The 18,373-nt window shown below is 47.5% G+C and overlaps 1 protein-coding gene across 1 annotated transcript; it reads left to right on the forward strand.

Moving 5' to 3' along the window:
- The first annotated feature begins 6,584 nt into the window (after positions 1-6,584).
- VPS11 (VPS11 core subunit of CORVET and HOPS complexes) lies at positions 6,585-16,977 on the forward strand. The gene is made up of 16 exons (XM_035009108.1): positions 6,585-6,806; positions 7,607-7,755; positions 8,059-8,194; positions 8,518-8,681; positions 9,490-9,737; positions 10,627-10,828; positions 11,227-11,378; positions 12,324-12,510; positions 13,354-13,500; positions 13,614-13,802; positions 13,903-14,064; positions 14,282-14,421; positions 14,510-14,712; positions 14,827-14,998; positions 16,125-16,347; positions 16,475-16,977. The coding sequence occupies exons 1-16, from the start codon at positions 6,620-6,622 to the stop codon at positions 16,637-16,639; spliced, it is 2,826 nt and encodes a 941-aa protein (XP_034864999.1). The 5' UTR covers positions 6,585-6,619; the 3' UTR covers positions 16,640-16,977.
- The last annotated feature ends 1,396 nt before the right edge of the window (positions 16,978-18,373 follow it).

Genomic DNA, 18,373 nt, shown 5'->3' on the forward strand with positions numbered 1-18,373 from the left:
TCATGACCTGAGCTGAAGGCAGACGCTTAACCAACTGAGCCACCCAGGTGCCCCTCTTCCCATGCATTTCAGATTATGCATCTTTAACATTGATTGGGCCTCTGTCGTATATAAGCACGGCACTAGGTGTGTCCTTGCTTTTGGAAAAGTCGCAGTCTGTTGGGAAACAAATACGTTTATGGTTTGAATGCACTTACTAAAAACCTATTGAGTGGCTGCAAATTGGGACAGTAAGAAGGTCAGTGTGCCCTGCTCCTGAGCTCCCACCCCCAGAATATCCTTGGTGGGAGCAGTATCCGTGCCCTTGGGAGGTGCAGCAGGTGCGAGTGCTCTGGGGAGTCACCTGTTTTGTTCTCCGACCAGAGAGGAGAATAGTGTTTCACAAGAACATGTTGTAAAACAATGGGAACATTTTAAGGTAAATGACCTGTTTTAGATTGACCAAGGCAGCTGAATTCACTAGTTCTTGTTCAGAATAACTTGTTAGTAACATTTAAGGACTACATCCCTTCCCCCGCACTGAGCAGAAACCCACAAGTTGCCATCTTGCAGGACCTGTGCCAAACTGACTTCTAGAAGAGTAAAATGAACACATTAGTGAAGGCATATGCATACGTTATAAACCATGCAAGTATGTCATGTGCTGAGGGCAATGTGGATCAGGGCAAATATCCTGGTTCGGGAGAATTTTAAAAATCAGTTGTCACCCAGCAATCCCCATCTTAGGTTTACAAGTAACAAATGTTTCAACGTATATTCACCGAGAGACTGTAGCAGCTTCATTCATAACGGCCCCAAATTGAATATCATCCAAATACCCGTCAATAGTTGGATGAGTGAGTAAATTGTGGTGGATTCACACAATATAATTCCATACGGCAATAAAAAGAAATGGTCTACTATTACATTCTGCAGCTTAAATGAATCCCACAAAAATAATATTGAGTGAAAGAAGTCAGAAGCCGGAGAGTACATACTTTATGATTTCACTTTAGATACAAAGCTTAAAACCAGGCAAAACTAAGCTATGGTGCTGGAGGTAGAGATGGTGCTTACTTTGTGGGGTGGTAGTGTTTAGAAGAGGGCATAACAGGTTTCTTGGGGTGCTGGCAGCGCTCTGTTTGCAATGCTGGTTGCAATGGCTGTGTGAACATTTAATAGGCTGCAGTATGTACGCTTTTCCATATATATGTTATACTTCAATAAAATTTTAAAAATATTTTGTATGTAGGGGCGCCTGGGTGGCTCAGTCATTAAGCGTCTGCCTTCGGTTCAGGTCATGATCCCAGGGTCCTGGGATCGAGCCCCGCATCGGGCTCCCTGCTCCACGGGGACCCTGCTTCTCCCTCTCCCACTCCCCCTGCTTGTGTTCCCCCTCTTGCTGTGTCTCTCTTTGTCAAATAAATAAATAAAAATCTTTAAAAAAATATTTTGTATGTGTTGCACAAAAGACTAGAGGGTTTGGGGTGCCTGGGTGGCACAGTCAGTTAAGCGTCCGATTCTTAATTTCAGTTCAGGTCATGATCTCAGGGTCGTGAGATCAAGCCCTGCATTAGGCTCCGCACTGAACATGTAGCCTGTTTAAGATTCTCTCCCTCTGTGCCCCTCTCCTACCCCTACCCCCTACTACCCCCCCACCCCCGCGCACTGGTGCTCTCTTTCTCTCTCTCAAAAAAGAAAAAAAAAAGAGTAGATTTTGCTGGAAACCTTAAGCAGGGGAAAACTCACTTTTAGCAGGAGAAGCTGCACCAGATGAGTTTTTTTCTACTTCTTCACCAGTGGTTTTAGAATTACAAAAATATGGTTACTGAAGAAAACTGGAGGAACATAGGACAAAGAATAAAATAAAAACCACCCATGATTGAATTTTCTAAATTAAACACTTTTAGCATTATGTTGTATATCCACACACACTATAAACTTTAATGGGGATAATATTTTGTGACTTTCATTTATTGAGAACATTTTGCTACGTCATTTTTTCTCTACAGAATTTTCAATGGCTATCTATAGAATTGCAGCACAAAGAACTACAATAATGTATTTACCAAGATTACTATTTGACAATTAGGTTGTTCCTTTTTTTTCTGCTATTATAAAATTGCAATAGACACTTTTATTGACAAATCTTTATGCAGATCGCCCCCCTTATAATCTACTTAAGATAAATTCCTAGAAGTGGTTATGCAGGCTTAAATTCCTCTTTAGGCATTTGATACATTCTGCCAAGTTGCCCTCCAGAAATCTTTATCATATGTGCTCCCAACAGCAGTGAATGATAGTCTCTGTATCTTTAGACACTAATAAGAATACTGATGCGTTTCTACAGTCCTGGCATTATGAGTTTGAATAGGATGGGGGGGTGATGAGGCAAAGGATTGGGAACATTTCACAGTTTGCACTGCGATGGGGATGATTATGTGTCAAGAGAAAGCAAGACTTTTAGTGTTCTTGAATTCTGTGATTTCATGACCACATAGAATATCACTCAGAATTATGAACAAATTTATGGAATTGACTTCTAAAAAAAAATTAAATCGAGCACCCAGAATATGGGGCTTTAGAGATGGACAGACCTAGATTTGCCTGTAAACACCACTTCCTGCCTGTGTGACTCTAGGCAAGTTGTTTAGCTTTCCTGAGCCTCCGTTTCTACAGCATTAAAAGCGACATGCTGGAACATGCCTTACAGAGTTAATGTAGAGGAGGGTAAGTGTTTAGCACAATGCTTGGGACGTCCTAAGCACCAAATAGACATTAGTTAACTACTTGTTTTTGTTCTTAGTGGGGAGAAATACAACTTAAAAATAGGCACTACTGCAGTGTTAAAACCTTGGTTAAGTGCTTTGCCAAGTTCATGGGGAATTTCCTTTCTCTTGTGGGCCAGATTTTCACAATCAATAATCAGCTAATTGCTTCCTCCTGTTTCACCGTAGCTTTGGAAGCTGGGCTCTCCTGTAGGGGAGACCTCTGAGCTTATTTTCTTTTAAGATTTTATTTATTCATATGTTAGAGAGGGGGAGGGAGAAAGAGCACAAGCAGGAGGAGTGGCAGGCAGAGGGAGAAGCAGGCCCCTCAATGAGTGGAGAGCCCCATGTGGGACTCGATCCCAGGACCCCAGGATCATGACCCAAGCCGAAGGCAGACGCCCAAACAACTGAGCTACCCAGGGTCTGTCTGAATTTATTTAATTGACCTTCCTGTTGCTAAAGTGGAAACTTCTGCTAGCCCTTTTAGGGGCTAAGAGAAAAAACCCAGACCTTTCAGTAGTCTGGAAATTGGCTTCTACCCCAAGAGCCAGATGAGAAAAAAACAGAACAAACTGATAGAAAATAAAAGCTTGCAGCCAGAATAAGAAGTGTTCCTGTTTTGCTCCAGTGGATATGACTGTTCTGTACGTCATGGACAGCGGTTTGCTGAAAGGGAAAAGAGGCCATAGCTAGGCCATCCTTGATTCTGAATTGTGATCTCTTTAATTTCAAGCTAAAGAACTTAAATTGCTTCTTTATCTTTAGGCCCTTCAGAACTCCAGTTCTCCATATGCAGAACCATAACTAAATTAGTACATCGTTTTCTGTGCCGTTTGCCTGCTTATCTTCCTCACTATACTGAAGTTCCTGGATTCAGACAAGTATAACAAAAAGACAAATCCTGGTGTATGTTCTGACAATTATAGCCTAGCTTCACACTTCAGAAAAGCATCTAATTAAAGATTAGGGAGCTGAAGAACTTTGATGTGCTTGCCCAGGGAGAGTCACTTGAACCTCTTGGAGACTCCATTTCTCACCAGAGATAATGATACTTTTGCAAATGGTTGCTATGAAAAGTCCATAAAAAGTGAAAGCACTCTTTTAGGTATAATTCATTATATAAAATTAAGGACTGGTTACTGACAGTCCTTTTTTTTTTTAAGATTTTATTTATTTGACAGAGAGCGTGTGAGCTAGCATGAGCAGAAGGAGCAGCAGGTGGAGGGAGGGGGGAAGCAGGCTCCCCGCCGAGCAGGGAGCCCAACTCAACTCAGGGCTCGATCCCAGGACCCCAGGATCACGACCTGAGCTGAAGGCAGACGCTTAACCAACTGAGCCACCCAGGCGCCCCTGTCAGCCCTTTCTATGTCTGTCCCCCATGGTGGTGGTTGAGCTCCCTAAAGGGCAAGAATCATGTCTTGTTCATATTTATATTTTGGGCATTTAGTACAATTGCAGGAATAGTGAGTACTCCATACATGTTTGTCAAAAGGAGGAAAGGAAGGAAGGCAGTAAGTCTGAAGAGGTGCAGTGGGTCGCTAATCCCTGCCTTTGTACCCTCATCAATAAGAAGACCAAATGGACACAGGCCTTACCAGGTTCAGGTATCATAGGAAGACTCTGGGCCTCTGCCATTGGACAGTAGGGGGAGCACCCAAGTCAACAACAAAGATGCCACTCTGCTGTTCACATCTCTGCTTTCACATTACTTCTTTATTTTACTGAAAAATGATTGATATACAACATTGTGTTAGTTTCAAGTGTACAACCTATCACTTTGATATTTATATACGTTACAAAATGGTCACCATGCAAATCTAGGTAACCATTTGTTGCCATACAAAGTTTTTACAATATTATTGACTATATTCCCTATGTTGTACATTACATCCCTGTCTTATTTATTGTATAAATACCTTTTAATCCCCTTTACCTGGGGCACTTGGGTGGCTCAGTCCGTTGAGTGTCCGGCTCTTAATTTTGGCTCAGGTCACGATCTCGGGGTGGAGCCCCACGTGGGGATCCGTGCTCAGCCCAGAGTCTTCTTGGGACTCACTCTCCCTCTCCCTCTGCTCCTCCCCCTGCTTGCATGCTCTCTCTAAATAAAAATAAAATCCTAAAAAAAAGACAATCCCCTTTACCTGTTTCACCCATCCTTCACCCCCTCTCCTCACATTGCTGCCTTTTTTTTTTTTTTTTAATGTAAGCTCTGTGCCCGATGTTGGGCTTGAACTGATGACCCCAAGATCAAGAGTCGCATGCTCTACCGACTGAGCCAGCCGGGAACCCCCCACGTTGCTTCTTTTAATGTATTTTATTCATAGTATTAACAAATGACATACACACACTATCCAAAAATTTTAATGAATGGTACAAAATATACTCAGCAGATGAAAGAGGGTCCAGTATACTCCCCACTTGTGCTTCTGTCCATGGTTCAGATCCTGAAACTGTGACAGAGGAAAGAGGACTTCAGCTGGAAGTCAGAAAATCTATGTGCCTGGTGGTGAATAGACAGTTTCTTTCTCTCACTTATCTCTTTAGCAAATGGGCACTACCTTTTCTGTCAACGGGATTGAGGAGAGGAGGGGGTAAGAGGAAAATCATCCACATTCATTCCTTCAACCGAACATGGAATATCTACCAACTCTGTTAGGCCTGGTTCCTGGTCAACAAAGCACAGCCCCCGCTCTCTGGGAACTCCAGCTGGTGGGAATAAAGAGTAAAATATTCTGGAAATAAAAAGCTGTGGGGGAGAGGGGTGCAAAACAAACCCCACAAATGCGAACCACATGGTCACTTTTTCACATGTCCATATTCTCTCAAAATGACTGTCACTCCTGTACACAGCTCCTTGTGACACCAAGCTGTACACCTACAGTTTTCCATGTGAACAGTTGGTTTAGCCAGAGATGGAAATGGTGGGTGGCCATGGAATATCTTAGACGTTTGCCACTTGTTAAATCACTTAGCTCTCAGAGCTGCCCCTTCCAGGCATTTTCCCTGTGTTCGGCTTATGTCCCATAGCCTCCCACTATAGAAAGGGAAAGAAAGCCCACGTTCTTGAGAGTTCCCGCACCATGAGTATTTCCTAGCTTCCTTAAGAAACATATTCTACGTGTCTACTTCATGCTACACACTCTGAAGAGGGACACAAAAACGAATGTAAGACACTGACTGTGGTTCGCAATCTGTATCCCGTGGCAAACACAAACTTCTAATTTTATTTCTCCGCTCCTACAGCTGAAAAGCCAGTTTCATAGACCTTCATTCATTTATGCCTCAAAACAGCCCTGGGAGCTCAGGACGTAATATTCTTAAGCACAGTGGGGTACAATTCAGAAGGCGCAGGACATTCCTCATCTTTTTTTTTCTTTCTGTTGTTAGATTTTATTTATTTGAAAGAGCATGCAGGGGGAGGGGCAGAAGAGGGAGAGAGAATCTCAAGCAGACTGCGCTGAGCCCAGAGCCCCAGGCGGGGCTCTATTCCACGACCCTGAGATCAAGACCTGGGTAGAAATCAACAGTCGGACGCTTAACCCCCTGAGTCACCCAGGCGCCCTGATAGTCCTCATCTTGATCCCTCATTGCCCATGCATTTAATAAGGGAGGAAACTGATGCTCAAAGAGGTGAAGGGTCCAGCACTCAGGAGCATTTTAGCCAGTTCCCGTACAGAGCCAGCAAATTGGCAACCCGAGTTGACGGGCTGGGAATCCTACCTCACGCGGCCACGCCCACCGCCCTGAGGAAGCGGTCACCCGGCCTTCAGGGCGCATGTGCAGTCAGGCTCCAGGAAGCTGTCCTGTCACGTGATACGTGCGCTCCTCTCACATGACCTCTCTCCCAGAGGCGGGGACCTTCGGCCAAAATGGCGGCCTACCTGCAGTGGCGGCGCTTCGTTTTCTTCGACAAGGAGCTGGTGAAGGAGCCGCTAGGCAATGATGGGGCTGCTCCCACGGCTGCACCTGCCTCCGGACCCGCTGTTTCCAAGTTCCTTTGCCTCCCTCCCGGCATCACTGTCTGCGACTCGGGCCGAGGGAGCCTAGTCTTTGGAGATATCCTTCCTCTGGAGCTGTCTGTTCCTTCCCCGGATCCCTGAAGAGATCCAGCTGGGATGGCATCTGTCGGGCAGAGGGGTTCGTGTTGCGTGCCACTTTCCTTTAGATGGGCTCCCAGTGTTCCTTCTGTGGCTTGAGGGAAGAAAGAAGGAAGTCCATTCTCTAACTTGTTGCCGACTGAGCAATTCTGAGCAAGTCATTTAACCTCTCTGGGCTTCAATTTACTTATCTGTGAAAGGGGTATGAAATATCAACTTGGCAAGGTTATTTTTGAGATCAATCAAAGCAATGGAGGCAAGTAGGCTTTACAAGATGAATATGTAAGGTGTCATTATCTCCCCTGCCCAAATTGTGGGCAAGGAGATAAATGAGACCAGGAGTTTGCTGCTTTGTTCTTCATAGTGTTGCTACTAAACTCTGGCCTTCTTTTTCACTTTTAAAGATGGAGACTTTCCGGAGATGATATATGGGAAAATCCTCGAAAGTTTTTTTTTTTTTTTTTGAAGATTTTATTTATTTGACAAAGAGAGAGAGAGGGAGAGCACAAGTAGGCAGAGAGGCAAGCAGAGGGTGAGGGAGAAGCAGGCTCCCCGCAGAGCAGGGAGCCTGATACGGGGCTCGATCCCAGGACCCTGGGATCATGACCTGAGCCGAAGGCAGACGCTTAACGACTGAGCCACCCAGGCGCCCCATCCTCGAAAGTTTTAAAGAGCTGAATGTATGTGAGTAGTTATCTGGGTTCTGATCTAAATATAAGTATCTCTCCTTGCAAAGGAGGCTCCTTGACTATTCTGCACATATGGAAGGCCAAATCTGGTTCTTGCCTCGCTCCCTACAGCTGACAGGCTTCCAAGCCTACAAACTGCGGGTGACACACCTGTACCAACTGAAGCAGCACAATATTTTGGCATCTGTTGGTGAAGATGAAGAAGGCATCAACCCCCTGGTGAGTCCTGGAAAGGAAGTGGGAAAGGACCAGAAGACTAGGAACGGTTGTTGGAGGGGACTAGCATTCACACATTTTTTTTTTTTTTTAAGATTTTATTTATTTATTTGACAGAGAGAGACACAGCAAGAGAGGGAACACAAGCAGGGGGAGTGGGAGAGGGAGAAGCAGGCTTCCCCACAGAGCAGGGAGCCCGATGCGGGGCTCGATCCCAGGACCCTGGGATCATGACCTGAGCCGAAGGCAGACGCTTAACGACGGAGCCACATAGGTGCCCCTCACACATCTGAGGTCTGTTCACAGGTAAAGATCTGGAACCTGGAGAAGAGAGATGGTGGCAATCCACTCTGCACCCGAATCTTCCCTGCCATCCCAGGAACAGAGCCGACTGTTGTGTCTTGTTTGACTGTCCATGAAAATCTCAACTTTATGGCCATTGGTAAGCAGAAGGCAAAGCTAACACTCCGTGATTCTTCATAGATTTTCTTCAGAGTTGCTTTTGCAGCTTGTCTTTATTGTTTTAGTGAGATCACTTTGTACTGAACTCAGGCCTTTGAGATATTAAAGTTTGGAGTGGGAAGGCATTCAGTTTTGTTCTTTGAAAGAGTCTGTGAGTACCGATTTTTATGTTAACCATTGGAAAAGTTGAGTATGGGAAGAAAGCTTGTCACTTCCAACAAGTACCTCAAATGGTCTTTTTCCCCTTCTGTGCTTCCTGATCTTTTCAGCCTCAATGAAGTGCTGTATCCTGCTCTCCTACAGGTTTCACAGATGGTAGTGTTACATTGAACAAAGGAGACATCACCCGGGACCGGCATAGCAAGACCCAGATTCTGCACAAGGGAAACTACCCTGTAACTGGGCTGGCCTTTCGCCAAGCGGGAAAGACCACTCATTTGTTTGTTGTGACAACTGAGAACGTTCAGGTATGAGTTAAGGGCAGGCAGGAAAGGGTTCTCCATTGCTCAGGGGCCTAGGGTAAGGAACTGACAAGAAAGGTAGGATTCTTAAGTTTTTCATCATGTAGCCTTGAGTCATTTGCCCTGAAATATTTTATTTCTTCACTTAAGAGATGAGGAAGAGTCAGAATTAAGAAAAGAACTAGGGCTTATAGTTAAAGACCTGAATTTTCTTCCTAGCTTGTTAAGTGACACTGGACAAGTTGCTTTACTTTGCTAGTTCCTGGTGCTCTTCTTATTTCTAACAGCTTCTCTCAGGAATAGTCTTTTGGTAAAATAGTTCAAGCTTATTTTATTTCTCATGGTGTCAGGATTCCATTAGTAGGTAGTGATAGTACACACAGAGGAAGAAAATGTGGTCTCTGCTTGTATATATATGTATATATTTTTAAAGGTTTTATTTATTTATTTGAGAGAGGGAGAGTATGCGTGTGCACGCATGGAGCATGAGTGGGGTGGAAGGGGCCGAGGGAGAGGGAGAAGCAGGGTCCCCACAGAGCAGGAAGCCCAACATGGGGCTCGATCCCAGGACCCCAGAATCATGACCTGAGCTGAAGGCAGACGCTCAACTGACTGAGCCACCCCGGGGCCATACCCCCTAGTTTATATATTTAATAGATGGGTGATGGTTAATGGACAAAGCAAGCAGCCAGGGAAAGTCTTAGGGTGCTACAAGTTAAAAAGCGAGAGAGCTAGTGTGGAGATGGGAATACCTTTGGGAAGGCTTAGATGCCCTCTCCTGAAAGGGAGCCTGTTAACCCCTTTCTTCTCGCAGTCCTATATCGTTTCTGGAAAGGACTACCCTCGTGTGGAGTTGGACACCCATGGTTGTGGCCTGCGCTGCTCAGCCCTAAGCGACCCTTCACAGGACCTGCAGTTCATAGTGGCCGGAGATGAATGTGTCTATTTGTACCAGCCTGATGAACGTGGGCCCTGCTTTGCCTTTGAGGGCCATAAACTCATCGCTCACTGGTTTAGAGGCTACCTTGTCATTGTGTCCCGTGACCGGAAGGTTTCTCCCAAGTAAGGACTCCAGGGAGAAGGGAAAGGGAGTAGGGCTGTCCCTTGTTCCCCAGAATTCACATGATTTTAAAATCCTAATACCTGGATCCTGTCAATCTCCTCCCTTTTTTTTGAAGATTTTATTTATTTATTTGACAGACAGCGAGAGAGGGAACACAGGCAGGGGGAGTGGGAGAGGGAGAAGCAGGCTTCCCGCCGAGCAGGGAGCCCGATGTGGGGCTCGATCCCAGCACCCTGAGATCATGACCTGAGCCGAAGGCAGACGCTTAACGACTAAGCCACCCAGGCGCCCCTCCTCCTTTGGTTTTATGTAGATTATGCTCACACCTAGATTCACTTGTAACGTTTTTACTGAAAAATGTATTTTTGCTACAGACATTCACTAAGCAGACCTGGTGCACCGCTTTTGGGGACCGCTTTTTGGTTTTTTTATTTTTCTGTCAAAATAAATTGGGTGGAGGAAAAAGGAAATGAGTACTAGAGAAGTTGGAAAGGGCTGAGAGGGCAGGACACAGTACTTTTATTCTGAGCCACCTAAAAGGGGCGGCAGGGTCTTCTGCACGAGGGAAGTGATCCCTGTCAATGTTAGTTTGTTTTCACTCAGCACTAAGCGCAGCGTCTGATTTTTACCAGGTGCTAATTACGTTAAATGAGTGAGTGTTTGGACGTTCTTAATTTTTTAATCTATTGCTTACGTAAATCATAGGATCCTGAAGGGTAAGATCTCTTCCTACAACTGCCGGTGCAATGTCGCACTTACGGAATATGCTGCTAGAGGGGCCAAAGGGTGGTTTGTTCGGGGCGGAGTGTGCAGCACCAAAGCTGGGATATAAGGGGTTGCTGAGACAGAGCTGGTACAAATATCTGGTGCTTTTTCTTTTCCACGCAGGTCAGAGTTTACCAGTAGGGACTCCCAGAGCTCCGACAAGCAGATTCTCAACATCTATGACCTGTGCAACAAGTTCATAGCCTATAGCGCCGTCTTTGAGGATGTAGTGGATGTGCTCGCTGAGTGGGGCTCCCTGTACGTGCTGACGCGGGATGGGCGGGTCCACGCACTGCAGGAGAAGGACACACAGACCAAGCTGGAGGCAAGGCCACCAGGTTCCCAGAGCTGGCCACAGGCACCCAGACACAGCTGTAGGAATAGGCTCCCCAAGTCACCTTGGCCAGGGTGTTTCCTTCCCTTTGGGGCACAGCCTTACCCAGATCCCTTCGGGTAGAATTACAAGGTAAATGGTCTGGGATGAGGTCTTAGAGGAAGATAATGGCTAGGAGCCTGAGTCCACTCTCGGGGTCCACTCTGTCTGCCAAGAGCCTCGCGAGGTAAGGCGATGTTGGTCTTGGGGGTATCTGAGAGGTCCTGCCCAGTCTGGAATCTAGGCAGATCAGAACTTCAGGACTGTGTGGCTTGTGTGTTGTATGTGCATTCTGGGAAGGTGTCTTCTCTGAATGGCTTCTACCAATTTTCTGATTTTTCCCCTTCCAGATGCTGTTTAAGAAGAACCTATTTGAGATGGCCATTAACCTGGCCAAGAGCCAGCACCTGGACAGTGATGGGTTGGCCCAGATCTTCATGCAGTATGGGGACCATCTCTACAGCAAGGGCAACCACGATGGGGCTGTTCAGCAGTATATCCGGTCAGTCTTGGGGCGCTTTCGGGTGTAGCTCTGCATGCAGCCAGATAGGCTAACCCCTGGGCTTTGGTGAGGGGAGCAGACTCCACCAGGAACCACCCTTTCTTTCTGCAGGAGCTGTAATGGCCTGAGTGAGAAGACAGTATACTTAATTGCAAAGGGTTAAACATTACACGACCAAGATACAATTGAGCCGATGAGTACCTCTTGTTTTAAACTTCAGCCTGGCCTTTGTTAATATTCATTTTGGGGGCATCCAGCTGGCTCAGTTGGTAGAGCATTTGACTTTTGATCTCAGGGTCGTGAGTTCAAGCCCCATGTTGGGCATATAGCTTAGTTTAAAAAAAAAATTTTGTTTTGATCTGATTCTTTTAAAAAAGGGTATTCATTTCTTGGCTTCCACAGTTTCTTCCTTTGGTACTAATTCTTGGAATTTCCTGCCCTAATAAGGGGTTGCAGGAACCTGTCTAGCTCCTTTCCCTACCTCTTCAGAATTCCTGTTTTCAGCCAAGTTTAAGAATCAGTGCTCTCGGGGCGCCTGGGTGGCTCAGTCGTTAAGCATCTGCCTTTGGCTCAGTTCATGATCCCGGGGTCCTGGGATCGAGCCCCGAATCGGGCTCCCTGCTCAGCGGGAAGCCTGCTTCTCCCTCCCCCACTCCCCCTGCTTGTGTTCCCTCTCTTGCTGTGTCTCTCTCTGTCAAGTAAATAAAAAATCTTTAAAAAAAAAAAAAAAAGAATCAGTGCTCTGGAGCCTTGCTTCTCACAAGGTCTGCAGTCCAGTAGCATTGATACCGTCTGGGTCTTTATTAGAAATACAGACTCAGGCCTCACCCCAGGCCTACCGACACAGAATTTACATTTTAAGAAGATCTGCAAGTGATTCCTATGCACATGAAAGTTTGGGAAGAACACTGACCCAGATACTATCTGATGCACATGTCTCTCCAGAACCATTGGAAAGTTGGAGCCGTCCTATGTGATCCGCAAGTTTCTGGATGCCCAGCGCATCCACAACCTGACCGCCTACCTGCAGACCCTGCACCGGCAGTCCCTGGCCAATGCCGACCACACCACCCTGCTGCTCAACTGCTATACCAAGCTCAAGGACAGCTCGAAGCTAGAGGAGTTCATCAAGGTGCAGGGTGGTGGTAGTGGGCGATTCCCCAAGGGTCCCACTGAGTATGAGGTCACTCCATCAGGGCTTGCCCCTCAGCAGATGCAGGGAGAGGAAAGAACTGATCTTAGCTGGGGACCAGGACCCTCTGGTCTATAAACTGGGAAGAGGAACAGCCTTTCCTCTAGTTCTCTCCCATCTCCCCTCTTGTTTTATGATGCTTGAACTTCCCATAGTGTCTAAGCTCAGGGAATTAACATTGGGAGGCCCCTGGGTCCCCGAGGAGTCCCTGAAATAGTAGGGGCAGAGGAAGACTTTAGCTCTTAGAGACTTTCTGAGAAGCAGGAGGATATCATGTTCTAAAACCATGAAGTTTATTTATTTTATTTATTTATTTATTTTCAGTCTCCACCATCCTAGTGTCGACTTTATTGTTATCCTAAGAATCTGGGGGCGCCTGGCTGGCGTCAGTAGAGCATGTGACTCTTGATCTCCGGGTCAGGAGCTCAAGCCCCACATTAGGCCTAGAGCTTACTTTTTTTTTTTTTTTTTTTTTTAAAGATTTTATTTATTTATTTGAGAGAGAGAGAACACATGAGAGGGGATAGGGTCAGAGGACGAAGCAGACTCCCTGCCGAGCAGGGAGCCCGATGCGGGACTCGATCCCGGGACTCCAGGATCATGACCTGAGCCGAAGGCAGTCGCTTAACCAACTGAGCCACCCAGGCGCCCCGCTAGAGCTTACTTTAAAAAAAAAAAAAAAAAAAAAACAAGAAGAATCTGGTCTTAGAATCAGATGCATGTTTCCTCTCCCTTCTCCAGCCCTATTTCTGTGAATGATTTTGTCTGATGTCTCCCTGGCAGACAAAGAGTGAGAGTGAAGTCCACTTCGATGTGGAGACGGCCATCAAGGTCCTCCGGCAGGCTGGCTACTACTCCCATGCCCTCTACTTGGCTGAGAACCATGCACATCACGAGTGGTACTTAAAGATCCAGCTAGAGGACATCAAGGTAAGTGAGACAGAGACCTGTTCTTTTTCTAGGACATTCTCGGGATGATGATGAGTGCTTCCTGGTGGGTGAGGCTGGAGCACACGCTTCTTCTGCCCTTTACTTCTGCACAGAATTATCAGGAAGCCCTACGGTATATCGGCAAGCTGCCTTTCGAGCAGGCTGAGAGCAACATGAAACGCTATGGCAAGATCCTCATGCACCATATACCAGAGCAGACGACCGAGTTGCTGAAGGGACTCTGTACGGACTATCGGCCTAGCCTCGAAGGCCGAGGCGATCGGGAGACTCCGGGCTGCAGGGTGAGACCTCAGGGAGAATGGCTTTTGGACAGTGGGGATCACCTCAGGGGCCTGAAGGGTACCACGCCCATTCCTCCTCCCTCCTCCCTCACCATCCCAGGCCAACTCGGAGGAGTTCATCCCCATCTTCGCCAACAACCCTCGAGAGTTGAAAGCTTTCCTGGAACACATGAGTGAAGTCCAGCCGGACTCACCGCAGGGCATCTACGACACGCTTCTGGAGCTGCGGCTGCAGAACTGGGCCCACGAGAAGGATCCACAGGTGAGGCCTGGCAAATCTGGGGGAGATGCTGGGGAAAAGACCATTCTTTCACCTTCTGTGGTTGCTTTTTGCTGCCTTCTTTAGGTCGGTAACACCTCACCCCTGGGAGCTAAGTGGTCCCCCGTGAAGAGGTGGTTGAAGAGGCAGTTGATGTGCCTTGTCCCGGAGACCCTGTGATTTTGCTCTTCTGGCCAGCAGCTCTTTCCTCCTTCCCTAGGTCAAAGAGAAGCTCCACGCAGAGGCTATCTCCCTGCTGAAGAGCGGCCGCTTTTGCGACGTCTTTGACAAGGCCCTGGTCCTCTGCCAGATGCATGACTTCCAGGATGGGGTCCTTTACCTCTACGAACAGGGGAAGCTGTAAGATGGGGGGGGGGGTCTTCCGGGAAGGGGGAAGGATGCGGATTTCCGGGGGTGGCCGCTGAGCTGTGCCGCGGCCCGGCCCCAGGTTCCAGCAGATCATGCACTACCACGTGCAGCACGAGCAGTACCGGCAGGTGGTGGCCGTGTGCGAGCGCCACGGGGAGCAGGAGCCCTGCCTGTGGGAGCAGGCGCTCAGCTACTTCGCCCGGAAGGAGGAGGACTGCAAGGAGTACGTGGCAGCTGTGCTCAAGCACATTGAGAACAAGAACCTCATGCCACCCCTACTAGGTACTTGAGAGGCCACGGTAGCGGGCGGCCGACCCCTTGGGGGCAGGGGCTCTGCCATTCCATCCAGGGGATGCCCCCTGCTTCATTGTCTCGTTTCCTTCTCGGCCCAATCAGTGGTGCAGACGCTGGCCCACAACTCCACAGCCACCCTGTCTGTCATCCGGGATTACCTGGTCCAAAAACTGCAGAAACAGAGCCAGCAGATCGCACAGGACGAGCTCCGGGTGCGGCGGTACCGAGAGGAGACCACCCGCATCCGCCAGGAGATCCAGGAGCTCAAGGCGAGGTACGTGGCAACTGGATACGTACAGAGGTCCAGGGGATGACCTTGTTCTTCACCGGCTGTCACTAAATACTTTTCGTAGAGGGTTAGATGGAGCATGTTCACACATTTCCTTCTTAAAGATCAGAGAACGGTATATTCCGTAGATCATGGTTTATTGGGCTTTGGAGAATGTTATCTTGTGGCAGGTACTTTTCTTTCTGTAGGAATCTATGTTTTACTTTTCCTAAACACACATCTAAGTTGTGGTTGGAAGCCATTCAGAAGTAAAAAAAACTTTGCTTTAGAACAGAAAGTGGATAATTTAGAAGTATTTATACTATATATTAATCTACTTTTAAGTTTTAATCTGCCCTTAACTATATAAAATATTTATTAGAGAAGAACAGTTTCTTCATGCCGCAAATACTTACTGAGCCCCTTTTATGTCTCAAGCACTGTTCTTAACAACACAGACAAAAAGCCCTGCTGTATGGAGCTTATGACGTAGAGATAGAAACACATTGAATAAGCAAAATATTATGTTAGATGGTGATAGGGTCTAAGGAGAAAATGAGTTCAGGAAGGGGAGTAGGGTGCAGAGCGTGTGTATGTTCTCGTGTATAAGGTGGCCAGGAAAGGCCTCACTGGAAGGGTCACATCTGAGTAAAGACCTGAAAGACCAGTATAAGCTCCCAGTTCTGGAACGACTGAGTCTCGGGGGTGGAAGGCACAGCACAGGGAGCAGGGTCAGTGGTTGGTAACAGCACTGTGTGACGACAGGCGGTAGCCACACTCGTGGTGGGCACAGCAGAACACGGACTCGTCAGTCAGGTGTTGTACAACTGAAACTAACAACCTACATCAGCTATACTTCAAGTAAAAAAAAAAAAAGATATGAAGGACAATTTAGTGGTAGTTGTGAAAACTGGAAGCATTAGTTGGCCTTGCAGGGAGTGTGCGCTGAGACTCACTGCAGGCCCAAGGCGGGTGTCCTCTTTTGACTCCCTTTTGGTGACAAGGGCAGGGCCTTGCAGTCCCTTCCAGGGACCTCTCTCTCCTCCTCGACTCCAGCCGCCTTCTCTCTGCACCCTGCTCTCGGCTCTGCCCACACTCTTTGCCCCTCCTTTCTGGTCTCCCTTGCCTGCAGTCCGAAGATCTTCCAGAAGACCAAGTGCAGCATCTGTAACAGTGCCTTGGAGTTGCCCTCAGTCCACTTCCTCTGCGGCCACTCCTTCCACCAACACTGCTTTGAGAGTTACTCAGAAAGTGATGCCGACTGCCCCACCTGCCTCCCTGAAAACCGGAAGGTCATGGATATGATCCGGGCCCAGGAACAGAAACGCGATCTGCACGATCAGTTCCAGCACCAGGTGGGTATGAGCGCGTGGGTAACTGTCCCACGCACCGAGCTTCACGGGACCATTAGCTGGTTTTCTTCCCTCCTCACTGAGGACAGGAGGCCTGCAGTTCTGATTCTTCTCTCCTCTTTCCCTGCAGCTCAAGTGCTCCAGCGATAGCTTCTCTGTGATTGCGGACTACTTTGGCCGAGGTGTTTTCAACAAATTAACTCTGCTGACCGACCCTCCTGCGGCCCGGCTGACTGCAAGCCTGGAGGCCGGGCTGCAGCGGGACCTGCTCATGCACTCCAGGAGGGGCACTTAAGCAGCTTGGGGGGAGGGGTGTGAGTGGCCGTGCGGCAGTGGAGACCCTGGGGACGCAGGCAGAGCAGACGTGCCTAGGACTCCACCCTGATCTGATGCCATAGCCCTCAGGCGTAAAGGGGACTTTCTTTTTCTCCTTCCTCCTTTGGCCAGGCTGCCATTCCTCCTGTTGACTTTTTGAGCAGTGTGGATCATTCCAGACCAGCGGGGGAGGGCACCTCAGCAACCTCTGAGTATGAACAATAGCTGCTTTATTCTCTATCCAAGAGCACCAGGCTGTGCTTGGGTCCTTGCTCCCAGAGTCTATAAATAAAAGAATATAATAGTTTGGGAGTTGAAGGGTTTATTCTGGGGACTTCATGGTGATTCTTAGCTGTGCAAAATGTACTTTTCCTCTGCCCTGGAAGAACTCCACTTCCTTTCCTACACAGTTCCTTGAAGACCATGTTGACAGGACCTCATTCCAGTAATGGATGGGGCCTGTGGGCACCTAGTAGATTTTGCTTTACTGAAGAACCTTGGTACCTTTCTGCTCCAAGAGCAGCCTGGATCAAGGCCCCCAAAACAGCACCTGCTCTGCAATCTGGCTGGTCTCTATGGCTCTTGTTTGCACAACGTATTCAAGCAGAAGGCAGACTCTGGTGGGGATCCTGGGGTTTAGGCCTGCCTTCACGATGGTAGATTGGTGTCTTGCTGGATTTGGTACCAGATGATAAACAGGATAAAGGGACCTTTACTAAAACATTTTTTTTTTTTTTACCTCTTCTTCAAAGTTGCAAGCTGAAGTTTGTGTTGCTAGGTGTCTGCCTATTATTTGGGTTACACTGCCTGTCAGAAAATTGCTCTGGGGCACCTGAGTGGCTCAGTTGGTTAAGCATCCGACTCTTGGTTTCAGCTCAGATCTTGATCTCAGGGTTATGAGTTCAAACCCTGCATTGTGCTCCCAAGCCCAGCATGGAGCCTACCTAAAAAAATTTTAAAAAGGAAAATTGCTCCTGTGGGGTTGCTTAGCCCAAGAAAGTAACTTGGACATTGTGCTTTAGGTAGTATTTAGGAGAGAGAGTAGACTATATTTATCGTGGCTAAAAATACAGACTTTGGGTCAGCTGACCCAAGTTTGAATCCTAGTTTGGGGCATCTCTTAACCTCCTCTGAGCCTGTTTCTTCATCTGTACGTCAGGAATGAGAACACCTTCCTTGTACAGCTGTTACAAAGGCTGAAGGAGCAAACGGGTGTCTAGTTCTTTTTTTTTTTTTTTTTTAAGATTTTATTTATTTGACAGAGACACAGCGAGAGAGGGAACACAAGCAGGGGGAGCGGGAGAGGGAGAAGCAGCTTCCCGCCGAGCAGGGAGCCTGATTCGGGGCTCAATCCCAGGACCCTGGGATCATGACCTGAGCCGAAGGCAGATGCTTAACGACTGAGCCACCCAGGTGCCCCGGGTGTCTAGTTCTTTTGATAGTGGTTAGCACGTGGGTGCTCAATACATGGTTATTAATACCGTTAAGTGGATAAAGCACTTTTCCTAACACACTTGTTCCCACTAACATAATGATGTGTTGGCATTCGCACTTCAGTTATTTGTCTTTAGGCATGACCTTTGATCTCTGAACCAGTTTCCTCAATTAAAAAGGAATGTTGCCTACTCCAGGGTTGTAGCAGAGCTAAGTTTTAACGGAGCCAGGGAAGCTCCACATAAGTTGCAGTAATTGCTTGTGCCACAGCTAAGGGGAT

Source organism: Mirounga leonina, unplaced genomic scaffold (assembly GCF_011800145.1).
Source record: "Mirounga leonina isolate KUSES-001 unplaced genomic scaffold, KU_Mleo_1.0 Mir_153, whole genome shotgun sequence".
Classification (NCBI taxonomy): Eukaryota; Metazoa; Chordata; class Mammalia; order Carnivora; family Phocidae; genus Mirounga; species Mirounga leonina.

Coding starts and splice junctions, on each gene's coding strand:
- VPS11 (XM_035009108.1), top strand. CDS start 6,620: ATGGCGGCCTACCTGCAGTGGCGGCGCTTCGTTTTCTTCGACAAGGAG. Junction 7,756..8,058: donor AAGAAGGCATCAACCCCCTG/GTGAGTCCTGGA, acceptor GTCTGTTCACAG/GTAAAGATCTGGAACCTGGA. Junction 12,511..13,353: donor AGCTAGAGGAGTTCATCAAG/GTGCAGGGTGGT, acceptor TCTCCCTGGCAG/ACAAAGAGTGAGAGTGAAGT.